The sequence below is a fragment of the Panthera onca genome, chromosome C1 (genome assembly GCF_046562875.1).
Source record: "Panthera onca isolate mPanOnc1 chromosome C1, mPanOnc1 haplotype 2, whole genome shotgun sequence".
Lineage (NCBI taxonomy): Eukaryota > Metazoa > Chordata > Mammalia > Carnivora > Felidae > Panthera > Panthera onca.
In genome coordinates this window covers 127016719-127040525 of record NC_138346.1, presented here as the reverse complement: position 1 = coordinate 127040525, position 23807 = coordinate 127016719, and the positions used below count along the sequence as shown (strand labels likewise).

At 41.7% G+C, this 23807-nt stretch overlaps 1 protein-coding gene across 1 annotated transcript; it reads left to right on the top strand.

Annotated features, from left to right (window-relative positions):
* Positions 1-1976: 1976 nt before the first annotated feature.
* Positions 1977-21922, top strand: CD53 (CD53 molecule). The gene is made up of 8 exons (XM_060622273.3): positions 1977-2108; positions 14974-15053; positions 16136-16312; positions 17776-17850; positions 18363-18458; positions 18986-19066; positions 20153-20236; positions 21053-21922. The coding sequence occupies exons 2-8, from the start codon at positions 14991-14993 to the stop codon at positions 21122-21124; spliced, it is 648 nt and encodes a 215-aa protein (XP_060478256.1). The 5' UTR covers positions 1977-2108; positions 14974-14990; the 3' UTR covers positions 21125-21922.
* Positions 21923-23807: the final 1885 nt, after the last annotated feature.

Genomic DNA, 23807 nt, shown 5'->3' with positions numbered 1-23807 from the left:
AATGGATTAAAAAAAAACAACAACAAGATCCATCTATATGCTGTCTGCAAGAGGCTTATTTTAGACCTAAAGACACCTGCAGATTGAAAGTGAGGGGATGGAGAACGATCTATCATGCTAATGGACATCAAAAGAAAGCCAGAGTATGGGGCACCTGGGTGGTTCAGTCCGTTAAGTGTCCAACTTCGGTTCAGGTCATGATCTAATGGTTCGTGACTTTGAGCCCTAAGTCAGGCCCTCTGCTATCACTGCAGAGCCAGCTTCCGATCCTCTGTCTCCCTCTCTCTCTGTCCCTCCTATCTCCCCTCCCAACAATAAATAAACATTAAAAAAAAGAAAGAGGGGCACCTGGGTGGCTCAGTCAATTGAACGTCCGACTTTGGCTCAGGCCATGATCCCGCAGTCTGTGAGTTTGAGCCCCACATTGGGCTCTGCATTGACAGCTCAGAGCCTGGAGCCTGCTTCGGATTCTGTGTCTCCCTCTCTCTCTGCCTCTCCCCCTCTCATGCTCTGTCTCTCTCTCTCTCTCTCTGTCAAAAATAAATAAACATTAAAAAATTTTTTTTAAATAAAAAAAAAAAAAAAGAAAGAAAGAAAGCCAGAGTAGCCATACGTATACCAAAGAAACTAGATGTTAAAACAAAGACTGGAACAAAACACGAAGAAGGGCATTATATCATAATTAAGGAGTCTATACATCAAGAAGATCTAACAATTATAAATATTTGTGCCCCCAACCTGAAACACCTAGATATCTAAATCAATTAATAATATACATAAAGAAACTCATTGATAATACAATGATAGTAGGGGACTTTATTTCCTCACTTACATCAATGGATAGATCATCTAAGCAGAAAATCAACAAGGAAACAGTGGCTTCAAATGACACACTGGACCAGACTGACTTAACAAATATATTCAGAACATCTCATCCTAAAGCAGCAGAATACATGTTCTTCCTGGGGGCACATGGCACATTCTCCAGAATAGATCACATATTGGGTCACAAATCAGCCCTCAACAAGTGCATGAAGATCAGGATATACCATGCATATTTTCAGATCACAGTGCTATGAAACTTGAAGTCAACCACAAGAAAGAATTTGGAAAGACCACAAATACATGGAGGTTAAAGAACATCCAATTCTTGTGTTTCTTAGTTGTATAATCTTGAACCGAATATCTAAACTTTTTGAACCTCTGTTTTCTCATCTGTTAGTGGGGATATAACAGTAAATATCTAGAAGGATTATTATTAGATGTTACCATGAATAAACTGAAGGGGAGAGGCTGAGGTTGTACCACAGAGTTGGAAGAGATAAAGCTGGAATTGAAACCCAGAGCTTTGGGTCCTAAATCTGTGGCTCCCTTTACTAACCAAATCATTTCTACCAGTGTCCTTTGGATTGTGTCTTGGGGTTTACCTTTGACAATAACCTTATACAAGGAAAATCCAACTTCTGAGACACAGAAGTCTGGAAACGACAGCCCAATTCAACAGGAGATGAGAGATCTTCTGGAAGGCAGCTGGAGAGAGGGTGGGGAGAAGGCCAAGGGCCTTAAGACACATTCCTGTCTCAGTCCTAGAGAACTTTTAAAAATAATTATTCTTGGGTTCTACTCCAGTCTCAGTCTACCAAATGGAGAGCCAGGCATACTTATTCTTGAGCAGATCCACAAGTAATTCTGAGATGCCACCTCGATTGAGAAGCACTGAGTTTTTCTAGACAAAAATCAATGCCCAAATCACCCTAGAACCCACAAGTGCTCACCAATTAGTGCCTGGACCAGCTCGATCTTTGACTTTTCATGGGTTTCATAGAAACAAGTTTAGTTATTTGTGTGGGTTGTGGGAGTAGGTGTTTAACAGGCCACGGGGGAAGGAGTATCTCTGTACCTCTGAGGCTCAAGAAGGTGGGCAGAGCCTCACTTCCTCCTCTCTTCAACTGGGCTTCCTGTCGTCACAGCATGAGCACATTTATTTTCCATTCACTTCTCCTTTTACACAAATAGCCCCGGACGTCCATGTTACCAGCCTTGTCGTGGCCATTTCAAGTGTAATCACCAATCCTGCCTGAAGAACTGAGCGAAAGTGCCTGCAAAAGGTAAGATTGGTGATATTTTCATTGGACTTGAGAGCAAAGACCTGAACCATATTGTGTGGGATAAGGTATCTTCTTAGGAGTCTCCGTAGATCTCTCTAGTAAGCCTAAAACCTCCTGCAACTTCTATTTCACAGATATTTAGTGCATGAAGGTAGAAAGACCAAGATCCTAGCACCCCTCAAAAGGCAAGCAGGCCAGAAAGACTTTTCAATTAATTGGTTCACATTATCTGATACCTCTTTGGGTCAGGGCGTTTATATGCTTAAGTTGCTTCAGAACTTGAATTTTTGTGTGTAGTCATTTCTGATGTCTGGAGCCCTCTGTGTGACATGAAATTGTGGAGATTTCATACATGTTCAGGTCTCTTAGAAGACCGATCTTGTGATTTTAAGGTGAGGAGAGAGCCAACAGCCAGAGCCTTAAGAAAGGCAGCCGGAAGATGGCAGTTCTTAATTTTACAAATTTTTATGAATCTCACTGTGATTCCTCAGAGCCACTAAATAGAAGGACAGCTACAAATGACAACACCCAGCTCAGAGTCAGGAACACAGAGAATGCCCACTGCCTGTATATCAAGAGGTAAAAACTGAATGTGCCTAAGAGATGCTTAGATTGATTGTTTTCAAATAGCAGAAAGAACATTGTGATCCTCAGGGTTCTGCCAAACCCTGCCAAATGTATACATTCAGTATACAAAATGTAAATATTGATAAACATAATATGACATGCATCAACCAACAAAACTTGATATTGTAACCATTTCTAATTCACGCCATGTAACGAATGACTGTGGCCTCCTGGACTCGGAAAGTCATGGCCAAGCTTTGGTTCTGGTGGTCTGTGACCACCATAATAGTTACTGGATGTCAGGTGACCACAGGAAACACTGAATATCAGAGCTTTCTCCTTCCAAGACCCATAAGAATCTCAACTGATCATACCCGGGAGGAGACAGAAAAGTCCTCAAGGACCATACCCACCCACCTAACAATGAGGGATAGCAATGCCACCGAGGGCTTTAGATTCCCAAAGCACCTCAGGGGCCACTGAGCCACAAATTTAAAAATTTTTATTTTATTTGTTTAAGATTTTGTTTTAAGTAATCTCTACACCCAGCGTGGGGCTCGAACTTACAACCTCGAGATCAAGAGTCGCATGCTCTACTGACTGACGCACCCAAGACCAGACTTCTTAATGAATTCATTTAATAATCATATGTTCAGTGCCTCCTGGAGCCAGGCACTGTGCTCTGGAAGATACTGGTGGGGAGGCAGAGTAGCAAGGTAGAGATTGGTCCTGAAAATAGTCCTGCCCTTTAGGAACTCCTGTGGAAGATAAGAGATATCAGATGTGTATGTTATCAGATGTGTATGTGTATGTGTATGATATCAGATGTGTAAGTGCTGTGGAAAGACCACTGAGCAAAGGCAGAGTCGTAGCTGCTGGCTGAACAAAGAAGTTTTACTTCTCAGTCTCCACCAGAATCTGCACTGTTTTGAAATTGCGGTTGGTTTGGAGCAGAGACTGAGCGAAGCATGATTTCCTGTGTTGTTTTCCCTGTGAGCCAATTAAGAGTACTTAGCCTTTAAATGAAAGGATTGGGCGCCTTTATGCCCACAGGGAATGATTCAAAGCCCATCCCTGTGCACTTGCGGCTGCTAAGCCACTTCTCCTTTGGTAATTGACCGGCACAAACCGGCAAGATCAAGCTCCATTGGTCTTTGATTCCTGGTGTCCTCTGGTTGACCTCTGACCACCCAGAGGGCTTCAGACACCAGATCTGAAACCTGTTCCCCTTCCTTAGTCCCAGCCCACAGCATAAGAACAGCTAAGCGTTGTGCTAAGTGCTGGAGACAGGGAAAGCTGGTGCTTATCAATCTCAAAGCATTTGTAGATTCTGTTATGGAGCACAGACACGACCACACACAAATACAGCACAATGTGATCTTTTCTATAATGGAGGGTAAGTGCACAAAATGTGGTAGGCATGTTGGAGTGTGCCTTGGGAAGGAAGTGACTGCTCTGGGTCGTTTTCAAAGAAGTATGACTTTGCTATGGAGACTGGGGGTAAACAGCGTTCCAGGTAGGGCACAGTATATGCACACTTAAAGAAGTGTGACCCTCCCACCCCCCAGACATATTTGAAATGAGAGTAAGCAAGTCAGGCTGTAGTGCAAGCCATGGCTGCAGGAGCACAGGAAGTGGAAATCTCCCTCTCTGCCTTGGATCTAGAACCCTTGAACCTGCAAGTGAGAAGCAAGACCAAACAACTGGGCGGGTAGTAGGTCTAGGGGTACGCTGAGATGTCAGTATTGATAGGATGTGGCCTGAAATGAGGGTGAAGGGGCAGATTTTTTACTCCTCAATCTCGATTTCCCCCAGATTAGGGTGAAGCTAGGAGCTTTTTTCGAGGTTATGGCCTCTCTCTCTCTCTCTCTCTCTCTCTTGGCTTCTGTTCCAGGAAACGCTATGTTGATTTAGTTACAGTGGTTTGGTTTGTGTTCTTATATTAGTCCTCCCCCAGCACTTCCTGTACTGAGTACCCAGTGTGTGCAGATCACCCCGGGCCCACAGACTGGGTATCTGCACTCAGGAAGCTCCGGGCCCCAAGAGCCCCTGCAGGTACAAAATCCTGAAGCAAAGAAACAGAGAGAGAAGACTGCTACACACAGTAGGCCTCCAGGGTGGCTGCTGGGCCAGAGGAGGCAAGGATTGCAGCTGGAGTGTGACTGTGGGAAAGCTGTCTGGACACAGCTTTCTTCTTTGAGAAGAAGGGAGCCATTTCCAAAGCCATTGGGTGAGCGTTCAGACCTCTGTGTTGGGGTACAGAGGCAAGTCCTCTATTCAGTCCCCACGTCACAAGCACACAGGAGGCTTCCTACCCAAGCAGTAACATCAGTACCTCATAACTATGGCCAAGAGCTGTCATCATTCCAAATAGAGCACTGTTTTCCAAGTGTTAGAATGTTGTTACTTCAGTGGAATTTAGAGGTTATTGAAGTTCGAATAAAGTGTTCAACTCATAGTGAGAGCCCAGGAAATGTTAGCTATTCTTGTAACATTCTAAACTGGTTATTTTCCAGGTAGGGTGAAACTTGTCCAAAATCGTACAATTAAATAGTAATTCCTGATTCTCAATGGGATGCTCCTTCCTCCTCATTACACTATACTCTCTTTCCTTATAAACTTTCTCATAAACATAAAGAAATCTCCAGTACACTTTAACATGAGCAAACATAAAGAACATGACTTAATTATAAATCCAGTTGATCTGACATCAAGATGCTAACAAATCAAATATTTAAAATATATTTAATTTGTCAAAGTTTTGTTTGACATTTTATATTTCAGGAGAACTGGATTGAGGAATGGGGGTGGGAAATTATTTTGATACCTCATGTCTTTTAAATTTGGACTCATGGCTTAATAATCTATATCAGGAGCAAACAGAGGCTCTAAAGAATCATCCCGTGGTTTGTTCTTCTAAAAACAGCTCCTGTGGAATCTCAGTATTTATACCATTAGGGAATTATGTGATGTAATGACTTAAAGATCAGAATTCCTTAGATTATTTACTCATATTCCACTCCTTCTCTGTCTCTTTAAATTCAGACTTAAAGAAAACTTGCAAAAACACTACCAAGAATTTCTGAATCCCCCTTCCCCTAGATTTCCCAAATAGTAACCTTTTATCACATTTTCTTTATCCTTCCTTGACTTTCTCTTTGGGGGTAATTGCTGGCCTAATATCCTTTCCCACAGAGTACTTTACTGTGTATTTTCTACAAACAAAAGCATTTTCTTACATAACCACTTTATATTCATCAAAATAGGCAATTTACACTGATGCAATACTGTTAACAATCTATAGATTTTATTCAGATTGCATCTGAATTAGTATCTCATTAGTATCTTTATGGAGACTGGAAATCTCTGATCACACATTGCTTTTAACTGTCCTGTTTCTTCAGTCTCCTTCTGCTTGGAACAATTTCTGAGTCTTTCCTTGTATTTCATGACATTGATATTCTTGAAGCTATTTTATAGAATGTCTCTATATTTTATATTTGTCTCCTGTTTCTTCATTACTGGATTCAGGTTATTCAAACTTTTGATGGGAATACCACATAAGCAGCTTTTATTATCCTACAGAGAAACTTGCTTGCTTTGGACATAGCTTGCCTGAATGCACCATAGATGGGTCTCTAGGACAGGGACCCTTCACAGGAAACCTCCACATACTTTTAGCAAAGGGAAACACAACCTCTAAGAAATGAGCCTCCAAGATCATCTGGATTTGTCTTTCCTCATTTTTTCCCTCCTCTTCGCTTCTTCCTTCTTTCTCTCTTCTACAGATCACTAATTTCTCTCCCTGATCGCAGCTTTGAAAAGGAAAAAGTTTTCACCAGACCACAATTTTGGGGAGAACTAAGATGACAAACACATTCCTTGGACAAAGTGACGGAGAAATGAGGGGAAACTAATGCATCAACGTGGATGGTTTGGTGTGGTTTTATTTGAGTATCACCTCTCCCCCTGCAATTGCTTATTACTTCCTCAAAGAGACATACTTGCAGAACCCCCATTCCTCCGCAGCCACTGCTCACAGGGGTTCACGCTGAAGGATGGAAGGAGTCCTCCTGGGGCTCCTCACACTGCAGGGCTGTGAGTTGGATTGGGAAGTGAGAGACACAACATGGAGCCTGGGGCAGCAGCAGAAGGTGGGCTAGGAGGCTGCGAGACCTTGCCTTGTGCCCTATGTTTGCTGTTCATTAGCTGGGTGACCTTGCACCAGTAAATAAGATTTATTTGTGAAGAACTTGGCATTGTACAGGGTTCAGTGAACTCCATCATCTATTTAAATTTATTTTGGCCTGAACTCGGGGGCCCTCTTCGAGAACAGATTTTCTTTCTATTTAGAAAAATCTTGTGTGAATCAAGGCCCCACTTTCCACAAACCTCTACAGTCTCTGTGTAGAAAGGGATAGGAAGCCAACAGTCACCTTGATGAATATCTTGTCCTTCTGTGTAAATTGTCAAATAGATCCACATAGAGAAAAATGTCTAGGAAGGTGTTCACCAAAAATGTCAGTTGTGGTTATCTTTGGATATAGGGTTTCAGAAGATTTTTATGCTTTACACTTGTACTTTCTTTATTGTTTGAATTTTTTTGCAGAGGGTGAACAAAGATTTTTTTTTAAGTGTTTACCCAAAAATGAATCAAGCAAAGGATTATTAAAGGCCTTCTGGTCCCTGATGTATTTTATTCCTGAAAATCTAGCAGGAAGCCTGGGGTTGCCCTTAGGAATGGACTGGTAGGGAAGCTCTAAACTTGATCTTTTATGCATAGGGGCACTTGTACCCCAATGTTTATAGCAGCACTTTCAATAACAGCCAAATTATGTAAAGAGCTTAAATGTCTATCAGCTGACGAATGGATAAAGGAGATGTGGTTTATATAGTCAATGGAATACTACTTGGCAATGAGAAAGAATGAAATCTGGCCATTTGTAGCAACGTGGATGGAACTGGAGAGTGTTACACTAAGTGAAATAAGTCAGGCAGAGAAAGACAGATACCATATGCTTTCACTCATATGTGGATCCTGAGAAACTTAACTGAAGACCAGGGGGAAGGAAAGTGGTTGGGGGTGGGGGAGTTACAGAGGGGGAAGGAGGCAAACCATACAGACTCTTAAATACTGAGAACAAACTGAGGAATGATGGGGTTGGAGGAGAAAGGAAAGTGGATGATGGGCATTGAGGAAGGCACCTGTTGGGATGAGCACTTGGTGTTGTATGGAAACCAATTTGACAATAAATTATATTTAATATAAATACAATAAAATACACAAAAAAGAGAAATAAAACACATTTTCACTCAAAAAATAAATAAATAAACGATCTTTTAGTCAGTGTTCACTGAACCAAGCACTCTGATGCTGAGCCATCCAGGAAATGTTATCTCATCTAACCCCCTGAACACCCTGTGAACCGTATGTGAATATCACTATTTTAAAGATGAGACGGTTGTGAAAGAGAGGTTACACAGCTTACCCCAGGCCACATTGCTGGCATGCAGCACTACCAGAATTCAAAACGAGGTCCATCTGATTCCATTAACTAGTGTTTATCAAACTGTGTTCCATGGAACACTATGTCCTTTGAGTTATTATAAGTAATCTTGTAAGAACAGGTGTGTGGTAACAATGTACATTAATGTATGACAAGTTGCTCAGAAGTCGTTCATTAAAAGAACTATTTATTGCTTTTTCTTTTATTTTTATTTAATCCTGTTTACTTCCAAAATTATTTGACCATGGATTCCTTTCAGTCCCTATGGTTTTGTTTGCTTGATTTTGTTTGGGGAACACTTATTAACATCTCATAAATATAACAGTCTGCATAACACCGAAGCTATCTTACTGTGGTTCCAAGACTGGATCACATAAGGCTATATTGAATTGATAGCTTCTTGAAGCTTCTGTCCCAACCTTAGCCACTTTTTTGTTTTTTAAGTTTGTTTTTAGCCACTTCTTTGTTTTTTAAGTTTGTTTGTTTACTCATTTATTTATTTATTTTTGAGACAGAGAGAGAGAGAGAGAGTACACAAGAGCAGGGGAGGAGCAGAGACAGAGGGAGAGAGAGAATCCCAAGCAGGCTCCACGCTGTCAGCACAGAGCCCGAGGTGGGGCTCAAACTTACAAACCAAGAGATCACGACCTGAGCCAAAACCAAGAGACGAACGCTTAACTGACTGAGCCACACAGGTGCCCCCCAACCTTAGCCATTCCTAAGCTTGACTGCTTCAAGACTAGATTTGATGACCCCGCAAGTATGGGTTTAAAAAGGGGGGAGGGATAGAACTAGGAATGCACACGATGGTTTACTAGCCCAAGATCATTGCTTGGCAGAAACTAAAAAGTGAGCTTCATCCCTGGCCTACACAGCGGGCCGTGGGAGATGGCCACAGCTAACTGCAGTTTCATCACAGGAGTTTCCTGGAAGCTGATGTCAGGGACTTTCTTCACTGAACCATGAGTCATGGGGCTGGGCAGCAGATTCTGACTGCAGAGAGATATCAGTTCTTCCAGACAGTGGGGTCGGAAGGGGCAGGAGCTGATAACTGGCACAGTCACAAGGAAGAAAGCGGGGTGGGGGGGTGGGGGAGCAGAGTGCTGTTCTATCTGGGTTAATACAAAAAGTGGGGCCATCACTGCGTGTGGTGAAAGTAGTGACCATCTCCACCAAATAGGCAGCTTTTCTCCTTCAACTGGTGGGAGTCTCAGCAAGTGGAAAATCATGGAAAGAGAAACAAGAGGTTTTTCTTCCTGTCGAAGGGAAGAATCAGGAGGGCCATTTGCAGGTCTCTGGCTGCCTCATTAGTTGGTGCTCTGTGGACACTTCAATTACGGGGGCCTGAAGCAGGTCTCACAGAATCCCCGGATGTTAGGGAAGCGGTGACCTTAGGAGGCATCTGGCCCAACCTTCTGTGTAAGTTATTGGCCCACGTCCAAAAGTTTAGCTTCTTGGTGCATAAATCTCAAGCCCAAGGCTTCGGATGCTGCCGTGTCACGTTTATTGCACTCCATCAGCTTATTTGGGGTTAATGGACAAAGGTTTATTGAAGAATCGCACTTTTTTTTAGTGTGATCAGGGGACTGTGTAAGATCTCGAGGATTCAAAGATGAATAAACTAGTTCCTACCCTCAAGGAGCTCACATTCCAGAGAGGAAAGAGATAATTATAAGACAAAGTGGCTAGGGCAATAATGGAGATGTGTAGGTATTACAGGCACTCCTTGTGGGGAGTCGGCTGGGGTGTGGAGAGGTAGACACAAGGAGAGAGGGCTTCCTGGAAGAGTGACACTGGAGCCGAGTGTCAGGATGAATAGTGGCTAACCAAAGTAAGGGGTCAGAGGGAGAGAAAGGGACAAATTCCAGCAAAGGGCACAGGTAAAGAAGGAGCCATTAAAACAAGCACTCAGTGTTGCTCTCTAGACAGGAGATGTTGCCATAAGTTTGGAGAAATGGACAGGAACAAATTAGGAAGGGCCTTTTGACGAATGCGTACATGCCTAAAACTGTCACAACAGTCAAGGTAACATATTCATCACTTCCAAAAGATTATTTGTGGTCTTTTGCAATCCCTTTCTCCTGCCTGTCTCTATTCTCCTTTCATTTATCTAACACTGCCACTACCATCACTTTCCTCTATGTCCGTCCCCAATGACTGATCTGCTTGCTTTCTGTTCCTATATATCAGTTTTCATTTCCAGAATGGTATAGAACTGGAATCATACAGTATGGATCTTCTTTCTGTCTTTGTTCATCCACCATAATTATTTGGAGATTCATCAGCGCTGTGTTGTGTATCAACAGTTGACTTTTTATTTTCTCCAGAGTGGTGCACCATTTCATAGCTATATCAACTTGTTTTTCTATTCATCTGTTGATGGACCTTGGGTTGTTTCCAGTTTGGGGCTATTACAGATAAAGCTGCAGTGAACATTCTTGGATAAGTCTGTATGACCATATGCTTTTTGTTCTCTTGGTAAATTCTTTGGAGTGGTGTGGCTGAATCATATGATAAGTGTATGTTTAGCTTTTCACAAAACTGGCAAAATGTTTTTCAAAGTGGATATACCATTTTACATTTTCACCAAAACCATAGCCTTATCAGTCCCTGGTATGGTCAGTTTTTTGTCTTTGGTTTTTGTTGTTGTTGTTTGTTTGTTTTTGTTTTAATTTTAGCCGCTCTAGGAGGTACGGGTATCTCATTTCCCCAATTTACATTTCCCTAATGATTAATGAAGTAGAGTACTTTTTCATGAACATATTCTCCATCCATGTGTCTTCTTTGGTGAACTATCTGTTCATAACTTCTGTCCATTTTTATGTTTTTATTTTTTTATTCTTAAAAAATGTTTATTTTGAGAGAGAGCACGCGTGCAAGCAGGGGGAGGGGCAGAGAAGAGGGAGAGAGAGAATCCCAAGCAGGCTCCACACTGAGTGGGGAGCCCAACATGGGGCTCAGTCTCAGATCTCACAACCGTGAGATCATGACCCAAGCCGAAATCAAGAGTTGGATGCTTAACTGACTGAGCTGCCCAGGCGCCCTGTCCATTTTTAAATGGGACTCTTTGTCTTCTGAGTTTTGAGAATATGTTGTCACAAATGGGAGGATTTTCTTCTTTCTCATGGCTGAACAATGTTCTTTTGTATATTTATACCACATTTTCTTTATTGAAGTTTGGACCTAGGTTGTTTTCCTGTCTTGGCTATTGTCAATAATGTTACAATATACATGGGGCTGCAGATATTTGAGACCGTGATTTCCTCTCCTTTGGATATATACCCAGAAGCGGGATTGCTGGATCGTAGGGTAGTTCTATTTTTAATTTTTTTTATTTTTTTTAGAAACTTCCATACTGTTTTCCATAGTGGCTGTAACCAATTTACAGTCCCACCAACAGTGCAACGAGGGTTGTCTTTCTCCATGTCCTCTCACTACTTGTTATCTCTTATTTTTTTGATGATAGCCATTCTAACAGGTATGAGGTGATACCTCATTGCAGTTTTGAATTGCATTTCCCAACCCGATGGTTAGATGTTGAGCATCTTTTTCTGTACCTGTTGTCCATCTGTGTGTTTTTTTTAGAAAAATGTCCATTCACTTGCTCTGCCCATTTGTTAAAAAAAATTTATTTATTTACTGTGAGAGAGAGAGAAAGAAAGAGAGAGTGGGGAAGGAGCAAGGAGAGAGGGGGAGAGAGAGAATCCCAAGCAGGCCCTGCATTGTCAGCATGGAGCCTGAGGCAGGCTTGAATTCACAAATTGTGAGATCATGACCTGAGCCAAAATCTAAAGTCAGATGCTTAACCAACTGAGCCAGCCAGGCACCCCCTTCTCCTCATTTTAAAATCAGATTTTACTTTTTGTTTATTGCTATTCAGTTGTAGGAGTTCTTTATATATTGTGAATATTAACCTCTTCCCAGATATATGATGCAAATATTATTTCCCATTAAGTAGGTTGTCTGTTCATTTTGTTGATGGTTTCTTTTACTGTGCAGAAGCTTTTTAGATTGATACAGACCATTTGCTTATTTTTGCATTTGTTGCCTTTGTTTCTGGTGTCATATCTGAAAAATCCTTGCCAAAACTAAATGTCAAGGAGCTTTCCTTTTATGTTTTCTCCTAGGAGTTTTGTGGTTCCAAGTCTTACATTCAAGTCTTTATGCCATTTTTATTTTATTTTTGTGATTGGTGGAAGATAGGGGTCCAGTTCAATTCATTCGCAATGTGGCTGTCCAGGTTTCCAAACACAATTTATTGAAGAGACTGCCTTTTCCCATTGTATGTGCTTGGCTCCTTTGCTGTAAATAAATTAACCACATATGCGTGGGTTTATTTCTGGGCTTTATATTCTGTTCCATTGATTTATGTGTTTGTTTTTTATGCCAACATCATACTGTTTTAATTACTATAGCTTTGTAATAGATTTTGAAATTAAAACATATAATGCTTCTAGTTTTGTTTTTCTTTCTCAAGATTTCTTTGGCTATTCAGGGTCTTCTGTGGTTCCACAAAAATTTTAGAATTGTTTATTTTGTATCTGAGAAAAATGCCATTGAAATTTTTATAGGGATTGCATTTAATCCATGGATTACTCTGGGTGGTATGGACATTTGAACAATATTAATTCTTCCAATCCAAGAGCATAGAATATATTTCCATTTATTTGTGTCTTCTTACATTTCTTTCATCAGTTTCTTGTTGTTTTCAGTGTCCAGGATCTCTTACCACTTTGGTTAAACTTATTCCTAAGCATTTTATTCATTTTATTTTATTTTATTTTATTTTAATGTTTATTTTTTAAGAGAGAGAGAGAGAGAGAGAGTGCAAGCAGGGAAGGGGCAGAGAGAGAGAGGGAGACACACAATCCAAAGCAGGCTCCAGGCTCTGAGCTGTCAGCACAGAGCCTGATGTGGGGCTCGAACCCATGAACTGTGAAATCATGACCTGAGCGGAAGTTGGACACTCAACCGACTGAGCCACCCAGGCACCCCAGCATTTTATTCTTTTTGATGAAATTTTAAATGAGATTGTTTTCTTAACTTCTCTTGCTGATAATTCATTACTAAATGTTCTTTAATCCAATTGGCTATCTTGTGTCATACCTGGAATATTTAGAGCATTTCATTTACTGTGCTATTAATATGGCTAGAGTTGAGAATATTTGCTTTCTATTTTCCCCATCTGTTCTTTGTTTTTCTTTTAGTCTGTGCAGGTTGCTATAACACACTACTACAGACAGAGTAATTTACAAACCACAGAAATTTACTTCTCACAGTTTTGAACCCTGGAAGTCTGAGATCAGGATGCTAACATGGTCAGGCGAGGCCACTCTTGAGTTGCAGACCTTTTGTTGTGTCCTCACAAGGTGGAAGGAGCTAGCAAGCACTCTGGGGTCTCTTTTAGAAGAGCTCTAATCCCATTCAGGAGGGTTCTACTCTCATGACCTAACTACCTCCCAAAGGCTCCACCTCCTAACACTATCACATTGGGCATTAAGATTTCAACATGTGGATGTTGTGGGGACACAGACATTCAGACCACAGCAGTTTCCTTTTTCCTCTTTTTAGGTTTCTTTCAATTAATCTAGTAGTTTAAAATAATTTTTTATTTCCCTTGCTTGCTTATTAATTACAATTCTTTGTTTTGTTATTTTAGAGGTTGCCTTATGGTTTATACTTTACATCTCTAACTCACCACAGTCTTTCCTCAAGTGACATTACCACAACACACATGAGAACCTTATAATAGTATATTTCCATTTCTCCCTTCCCAGAGAGTTCCTTTAAGACTAAATAATCATGGGTTTCACTTACTGACCTATCCCTCAAGACCATCTGATTTCTGGCTGCTGTTAAGAGGGTAGAAGCAATGGATTATACACGCAATCTATATACTAGAAAAGGCATAGTTCTAATGGGAAAAAACCAATAAATTGACATTCTGCCTTATGGATCAGTCTTATGTGCAGTTTTAAAATATGAGTTACTCTAGGGAAACTAATTGTGTCTGACAGAAAATTCACAACTGTGTATCCAGATCTCTAGAACTGAGGATGAGGCTTTGCACATTAATGTCCTTGCTGGGAAATGAAATTATATTTTTAAAAAAATCAAGCTCCAATTTCTATCCCTTTTCATTCCTCCATTGGGTATTGGTTAGCCAGTTTTACCTCTGCTGTAAGATTCACATCTTCTGGAGGGTAGGTACTGGAGAGTCATGGTTATATCTCTCACTATATCTAGGACAGAAAACATCATAAACGTTGCTTCAATAAAAGAATGAATCAGATATAGGTTTCCCCCCCCCCCCCCATTTTCATGTGGAGAGGTTTATAGACCACATGTGGTATGTACATGCATCTCAGGGCATTTAAGGAACAGGCTGATCAAGTCACTGACCTTCTCCACAGCTGATGAATCAGCTGATTAATGCCTGAACCCTGGTCACCTTCTTGAGCGAGTGCCCAAGCTCTAGTCTCTGAGAATTGGCCTAGGGGTGTCACTGTGACTCACTCTCCTCTGAGAGCAGCTCCATGGGTTTCTTCTACAGCATCTAATTCAGCGGTAAGCATTCTTGGCTTGCAGAATTGGAGCCAAAGTGAGTGTCCAAGATAAACCGATTGGTACCTCAATGCAGAGATCGAGAGATCCGGGAGTTTGGGGAAACTTCCCAGAGGAGAGTCGCAGCTCAAACCCATGGTGATGCTGGAGATTTTAAACCCTGAACATTTGTGTCCTCTCTTCTCTGGTGCCAGGTCACTTACCTCCTCTTTTCTTTCACTTTTTAGGGCAAGAATATCCCAGCATGGGCATGAGTGGCTTGAAATTGCTGAAGTACGTTCTGTTTTTCTTCAACTTGCTCTTTTGGGTAAGTGTGTTTCTTCCGAGCATGACTGAGCTCACCTCCTCCCGGCTACACTCTATTTCTCTGTCCTCTACTGAAGAGTCTGCTACGAAGAGCAACCGATGCGTGTTGGAATGACATAACCAGCTTAGAACAAGGGAGTAATAATTTCCTCCCCTTTTCCCATCCTGCCATAGGATATGCTTATACAATTGAAAAGTACCAGTGCAGTTATTTATAGGCGGGCTGTTTCTCTCTGGGGACTTTAGGCGACTACTGCTCACTGCTGACATCTACGGGTGAGAAACCTGACACTCTACGTTCTGTGTATAAATGACTCTTTTTCTTGCTCTCCCCTCGCCCCAATCCCTTAGACAAATAGCTGATTGAAAAGGAAGTCCCCTTTCTCGGGAAAGTTTCACTGTACCAAATCCAGCAATTGAACTTCAAATATAGAATCGGTTTGTACTCAAGTGTCTATGAGAAGATTCTTAAAAGTTTGGCTTCTCTAGCTTTCTGCCTAGCAAGATAAACTTCTCACCCAGGGCCTCCCCTCTAACGGTTGTGGTTTCCAAAGGGAAGACCACGTGTAAGCCGTTGTGGGAATGAGGAGTGGGGGATCTGAAGCACGAAGATACTGTATTACTCACAGGAAGGAGCTTCCCCTGCTATCTGATATGGGTGGGATGAAGCATGAGTAGGACATCACGGGTAGAAGCTAGGGTCACCTCTTTTCTGGATGCATGGGGAAAGCTGGAGAAAGAGGTTGCTCATGACAGTCTCAATAGAAGCAATGGAGGGGCGCCTGGGTGGCTCAGTCGGTTGAGCGTATGACTTCAGCTCAGGTCACGATCTCGCAGTCTGTGAGTTCGAGCCCCATGTCAGGCTCTGGGCTGATGGCTCAGAGCCTGGAGCCTGCTTCTGATTCTGTGTCTCCCTCTCTCTCTGCCCTTCCCCCGTTCATGCTCTGTCTCTCTCTGTCTCAAAAATAAATAAACGTTAAAAAAAAATTAAAAAAAAAATAGAACCAATGGAAAGAGCTGATTCTAATTTGAAGTGAGAATGTGAGCAGATATTCAAGAGTGTTGCGGAATTCTTTCTTTCAGTTTTGTGGCTGCTGCATTTTGGGCTTTGGGATCTATCTCTTGATCCACAACAACCTCTGGTTGCTCCCCTTCCTCCCACTGGGCAATGTGCTTGTCATCGTGGGCTCCATTATCATGGTGGTTGCCTTCCTGGGATGCATGGGCTCCATCAAGGAGAACAAGTGCCTGCTTATGTCGGTGAGTCCTTTGCAGCAGATGTGGTACCCTAGGTAGAGGGACGTGATGCCCTAAGCCCCAGGCAAGATATTTCTTGGTGGCTAATCTATGGTCACAGGGAAATCATAGGAACATAAGATTGGCACTTTAGACCATCTGAGTCTGTCTAGACCACTAGTATTTTGTTTCTGACTGGGATCCCAGGGATGGGTGGCAGAGGACATTGCTATCCTCCTTGGGATTCATTTTACAATGTTACTAATGACCCGCATCATAATTTGCCTTTATGGCATTTTATTTCTTCATGTCTGGTTGAAATCGAGTGTCATCCACCTGCCTAAGTGCTCTTCACATTGGTACGTATTTTGAGGATCTGAGTCAGAGTCACTAAGTGGTGGAAAATCTACTCTCTAGATTCTTCTGAGTACTGTGGCCTTCCTAAAAGGAGGCAGAAAATGCTTCTCTATCTCAGATCTGCACAAGGCACACTAGAGTGTGATGACTCAGCTTAGGTGAAGGCCTAGGTGGCAGCCATTGTGATCTAACATGAGAGATGCTAGAACCTTTCAGTTGCTCCCTGTCAGTTAAGTATCCTGAGGAGAACCCTTGGACTCAGGTTTTGTTTGTAAGCTCTCTGAAGGAAGTCTCCTTGTTGCTCTAGTAGACCCAGAATAGTGCTTGCTGTAACAGTGCCATTCCGTCCATAAGTAAGTGTTCCCAGTTGCCTCGGTTCTTCCTTAAGTCATTGGTCAATCTCTTTTCCTTTATGAATCAACTCAAACTGGAGCCAAGAGATAGAATTAAGAAGTCCCTGTTCTCAGATAGCTCTCAGATTAATGGCAAAAGATGGGAGATGATAGACACAGGGAAAAGGTAAAGCCGCCAAGATTAGTGTTGGGATAAAAAGGTGAAGGAGAGGGAAGAAGTGAAAATGTGTTTTCCGTGGTGTGTGATTAGCATAGAGGGAGCAAGCTTCTCCAGTTGGAGATAAATAAGGGTTAGGAGGGTGACTAGAATACCTCTTCTCCCCATCTGTACAGGGCTCCTCTCAACTTCCACTATCACCTGCCCCCACCCCAAACTAGCCCTGATCTTGCAGAAAGGACCAGGCCCCAAACTCCAAAGGCACATAGGTTAGTTTGCTGGTCTTTTGTTCAGCTTTCAAAAAGCCGATGCCAAAATTGCTTCATTGATTCAACAACTAGTATTGCATATGTATTATGCGCCTGGAATTGGGTAGGCACAATGGGAAGGGGAGAACAAAGTTACAAGACAGTTGATCTGCCCTCCAGAGACTTGGGGTCTAGTTGTAGAAAAATGACACACAGCCCTCATAAAGCAAGAGAAGGTTTATGAATGTCTGAGCGGGCAGGAACAGGAGCCTCTGCACATGTGCAAAGACACACCTAGATGTTTCCAGCGTGGCGTGGGAGTGAGGGAAGAATGGGAATCAGCACTGTGAGCATCTCTCTGCTTTGCTTCAGTTCTTTATCCTGCTGCTGATTATCCTCCTTGCGGAGGTGACCTTGGCCATCCTGCTCTTCGTGTATGAACAGAAGGTAAGCTACAAAGAGCACAACTCGTTGTATTTCTGGCTGTAGGGAAGAAGTTGGCCCCAAATAAATCCTATAATAGAGGTAGAAGCAAAGTGGAAAAGGGATGGAAGAAGAAAAATCAACTGTAATTGGGGAGAGGAAAAAAATTCTTAAAGGAGATTGCCGTTGAGTCATGCTTTGAAGCATGAATAGGAAGAGCTATAAAAACAAGCTTATCTTCCTCCTACTTACTTTTCTCCATGTTTGGCAGTAGAAAATGTCTGTCTCCATGCCTAAGAGAGCCCATGCTTTGGTTGTCCCTCTTCCTCTGAAAAACTAGAGTTCTGGAAGGGCAAGAGATCACCACCACGCACCATCTTCCTGTATATATACTCCCTCTTGTCACACCCTTAGCTCTGAGGAGATCATTTGGAAGGGAGGAGCAAATGGAACCATTAGCCTATACTAGAAATTGCTTATTCCTTGAACTCACCTGCTTTTTATAATGTCTCCTCTGCTGGGATGTGCCCGCCCAGCTGAATAAGTATGTGTCTGAGAGCCTGACTACCAGCATCCAGAAATACCGCTCGGACAACAGCACCAGGGAGATGTGGGATTCCATCCAGTCATTGGTGAGTGTAGATGAAATCCTCCTCAGCTCAACCAGATTTGATTTTCCAACCTCAGTCCCTGGGAGCTAGAAGGACCTTCCTTTCTTGAAAGTTTCAGAATTTAAGGTCCACAGTCCCTAAGTCAGAATAATGTTTAACAGTCACAAACTGGAGAGCACAGGAATCAGTTTGATTGGTACAAAATTGTCTACATTCTCTCATCCTTCCCATTCTCAGGTAGGCTTATTATCTAAGTCCTACTGAGACGTAAGGAAGACTCAACCATGTCAGACTAAATCCGCTGTGTGTTTAATTTTTCATGTGTAAAATGTGAGTAAATTAAATATGCCCTGTCTGCTTCAAGCAACCTTATGTGATGGAAATGGTATGATGGATTTGAAAGTATTTTGTTCTCAGGAGCCATAGTAGCCCAGGTAATTCTGGATTTTTGGCTAGAGTCAGATATGAAGGGCCCACCTTCTCTCCAAGGTTCAATTTTCTTTCTGTTGACTTTCTAACCATCACATTCTTGGGGGTTTGGCTTTTAGCTGCAATGTTGTGGTGTCAATGGAACAAGTGATTGGAACGGTCACCCACCAGCATCTTGCCCCCAAGGTCCACAAGTTCAGGTAATTTTTTAAGCAATATTTCTGTTATTAATCTCTTTGGTTAAACTTTCAATTGTCTTAGAAACTCCAGTCATACTGAGCTTAATCGTCCCCGCCAGAAACAGGGAACCTTGGACAAAACAGAGGCCAGGGAGACAACCCAGGTAACTAAACAAACTAGACAAAAGTTGTCCAGACAACTAGACAAAAGAAACAAAAAAGGAACAGCCTCATTTAGACTAGGAAGGCCATCACAAATCTTGCTACTCTAAACTATTACATTAGAGGGGGGAAGGTTTATGTGATGACAGTGGTAGATCTACATTTTTCTTGAGCAAAAATTAGGTCTTATTGTTGAAAGAGAAATTTGTAAAGGTGAGCTAGAAAACCTTATCCTTCTTCCTCTTTCTCTGCTCTTCTTTCTTGGAAAAGGCATCACCCAGCCCCTTGGTGAAATGAATCATAAGTGAAGGAGTGAGGAGTTGGGGAGAGAGATAGTTGGCGGAACTATTGAAACAACCGGTCCACTGAATTCGGACCTCCAGATTAAGCCCAGAGAAGAAGCCAAGGTCATATTCCCTCAAGATCAAGTTCCTAAATTCCTGTTACCCCATGTTATGCACCCTTGGGATTTTTTGAAAATCTCCAGACATTTTTAGGTCTGTGAAGAAAGACTGAAACACTCACCAACGAGAGCTGCCCTGGAGCTTGGTAGGGCCATGATAGATTTACATTTCAGCAGAAGCTGAGATGCAACCAAACCTAGAATTCCACGGGCTATATTCACTTTTAGTAATCTCAAGTCAGCAGTGAGAGTTCAAAAAAACCTAAGGATACCTATTGCTGAGGTGCCTCTCAGGAGCTACTTTGACTCAGTGTGCAAAGATCTAGGACTTCTGCATCAGGTGTCACTGTAATGATAACAACACCAGAAAGGGTTCTGTTTAATGTTTGCTGCTTGAAGCCTGTTTCTTCAACCATAGAAAGAAAATAAAAATGGTCTAAGTCTCTTGGCATAAGGCAAAATAGAAACTATCTTCTGAAATTAGCCTCCTGATAAAGTCAAATAATATAGTGTTATCATTTGTACTTGTGATTTTTTTCTAGGGTTGCTATGCAAAAGCAAAACAGTGGTTTCATTCCAATTTCCTGCATGTTGGAATCATCACTATCTGTGTATGTGTGATCCAGGTAAGAACTTAACCACAGGACTATCGTGAAGATTAAATTATTTAAGCCATGTAAGGTTTTAAAACACTACCAGGTACATAGTACATGCTCAATAAATATGAGCTTCCCCAGTCACGTAGCAAATGATGTCATTACCAATTTGAGGCATACAGAAAATATCCCGATCTATCAGGTCAACTTATCCCTAAGAGATATGATTGCTTCATAGTCAAATTAAAGGTCATCAAGCAGACCCCTACTTTGGTCATTCACTCAGCTGGGATGGAAAAGCTTGCAATAGATAAACATTCTATATGAAAATTTGGCCTTGTATGCTAAGCAGGAGTTGATAAAAGTTACAATCAATTTCCTCCTTGTTTCTCTGCTTAGCATGGTAAGTCAGGGGCAAATTTTTTATTATGTGACATTTCTACTATTTTTATATACAAGCGTTTTGGGTGTGTCACAGAATAACTAAGATATCGATCAAGAAGCTCAGGGGGAAACAGTTTTTCTCTGCTTGGAAACCAAGGAGTCCCAGGGCATGTGTAGAGATGGCTCACTGCACAGCGTTGACTTGTGCAGAACTTGACTATACAAGTGACTTCTTAAGGAGACAAAGATGTCCCAACACTCTATCCTCTACTGTTTTTGCACCATCATCTCCCGCGCCTTTCTAAAGCTAACTAAGGGAACGGAGAAGGAATTGGAAGTGATGGCAGGAAGGGTGGTTCCAGTGTGAGGAATACTTTGTTTTTCTCTAGGGCTAATCCCAGGGGTTATGGGAGAGATGGCTCCTCCTATGAAGACCTGATATTTTCCCAACTCTTTTCTCAGGTGTTGGGGATGTCCTTTGCGCTGACCTTGAACTGCCAGATTGATAAAACCAGCCAGGCCCTAGGGTTGTGACACGCTACTGCCTTGTGCTGGAGAGGCTTATTTCATCTCTGGAAATCCAAAGTCATTTATAGCATGAAGCCCTAAATGGTCACCTCTTGGCCTGGTGTCTTTGTCCCCCTCTCATCTCTTCCCTGTTTTGGTCCCTGTCTCATATAACCAGAGAAGAGATGTGTTTGCTAGTCATTTCCCATCTCAAGCACCAGAACAATCATTCACCCACTCATGGAGACGCACCTATGTCCCTCAAGGTGGTGACACTAATACCGACCATTTTTCAGACACGAGAGGCCAAGAGACCTCTGGCACTAATGGTTCAAGATCAAAGGATGAGTCTGGGACTTGAATCTTTGCATCTTCTTATTGTCAAATAACTCTCTAGCCTCCAAATGATGCCCTGTCCACTCTCCAAAGTCAAGCAAAAGACACACTGAAGGGAGTTCTGGGGCCAGACTCACTGGATCACTGTTACAACCCCCTGCTTCCTTTTGGCTGGGCCTGGGCCTTGGCTACAGGAATGACAGAGTACTCTTTCTCCAAAGGGTAAGGTTTCTTTCAACTTCCTTATTACGGGCCTTATTGATTCATTTTGTCCTTCCAGAAGAAACTGTCTAGTGATTTGTATCCTGACTTCAGCCAATCTCAGCCTTTGATTTACATAGCTGTGGAGGAACTCAGCAGGACCAGTATCTCTGGTGGTTTAGCTGATAATCACATTCATAAGAATTCTGGTGTTATTTCTCTATCAAATAAGGTTTTGTTAATGTACTATTTTAACTCTTCAATAAACAAAATAGCTTGTGATCTCAATCATTACATTCTTTTTCTTATATCTGAAATATATTTTTTGTGACTCAGTCTGAATGTCCTCCCAGCAGTCGATAAGTTATCAATTGTTGCATAACAAATTATTCCCAAACTTAGTGGCTGAGAACATAGACACATTATCTCACGTTCTTTTTGGTGAGTGGTGAACCTGGGAGCAGCTTAGCTGAGTGAGTCTGATTCGTGGTCTCTCACATGACTACAATCACTATGTCAGCCAGGGCTGCATTTATCTGAAGGCTGGACTGGAAGAGGATGTACTTTCAAGATCTTTCACATGCCTCTTGGTAGGCCTCAGTTCTTTGCCACTTGCAACTTTCCACAGGGCTACTTTACGACATTGCAGTTGGTATCCCCCATTGCAAAACAGCCATGAGAGAATATGAAATACAGCACCCCAAACAAGCCATAATCCTTTATAATCTAACTCAGAAGTTCCATCGCATCAATCCTGCCATATTATATGCCTTAGAAGTGAATCAAAAAGGTCAGCCCACACTCAAGGGCAGGAGATTATACAGGATGTGAATACCAGGGAGTGGAAATCACTGGGGGCCCTCTTAGAGGCTGCCAACAACATCATGTCTTTTGGTCCCGGAAAAGCTGAATTATATTGTCTAGAAGCTAAATTAAATGATTTAATAACCATATGTTACAAAGCATAAAATCAGAACGTATTTTGCACAGAACCGAATGTAGAGAAGGTAGAGAAAAGGACAGAAGAATTGGGTTTTTGTTCTTGAAGTTTTGTGTAAGATCTCCCGCCTCCCTTTAAGGAAAATTGGTCATCTTCGTGGTAGTTATAGGGAAACCTACATATTTTACACTTTCCTGAGGGAGACCAGGAACAGAGGACACGTTCTTTTGAGCACAAGTATCAAAAGCATCCCACGTTCAACATGTACAAAACAAAACTTATTGTACCTTCCAAACCGGCTCCTCTTTTTTTGTTCCCCATATCAGTGAATGATAACACCAACCACCCAGGTGCCCTAGCCAGAAACCTGGGCTTTGTCCTGAACTCTAGCCTGTCCTTCACTCCAACATCCAGTCATTCATAAAGTTCTAACGGTTCACCTACCACATACCCCATTCATCTGTTTTTCCTATTTCATTTCTTGCCTGTATTCCTTCAATAGTCCACCATCTGTTCTCCTAGTATCCATCAGTGACCCCATCTAAGATATCTTCCATACAGCAGCCAAAAATAATATTTCTAAAACATAAATAGAAACAAGATACTTTCCTGCTCGAAACCCTCCAATACTATGTTTCTCTTAGGATAAAGTTCCTTATTATGTCTACTAGGCCCTACATATGTCCCACTCTTGGCTCTCCAGACTTACCTTTTATTCCACACTTTAGTTCTATTAAAGTTTACTTAGTTGCTCTGGGCTCTATCTATACAAACTGATTTCTCCCATTCATCCAATGATCCCTTTGTCTGGATAATTCCTACCCTCTGTCTAAGGTAGGTTTCCCTAGTATGACCAAGTTTAATATCTATCGAGGTCTTTGCAAGTATGAGACTGCTTGCTAAGAGCTTTATGTACATCTCCCCATTTAAATATTGACAAAATGTCTTTTGTGAGTACCTCCATAATGCACTCATAGAAACTTCACAAATCTTATTACATTCTATTTTAACTCCTCTTTATTTGTCTCTATTAATTATTGGCCTAATCAAGTTAGAAAAAGAAAGAGAAAAGGCAAAAATTAACTATAAATAAAAATTGTGCCATAACCACAAATAGAGTTCAGATTTTAAAGCCCATGAAACTATACAATTAAAAAAAATCTAGGCCAATCATTTTGTGGGAAAAAAAATGTAGTTGCTATAAGCATTTGTCTAAAATAATAGAAACCATCT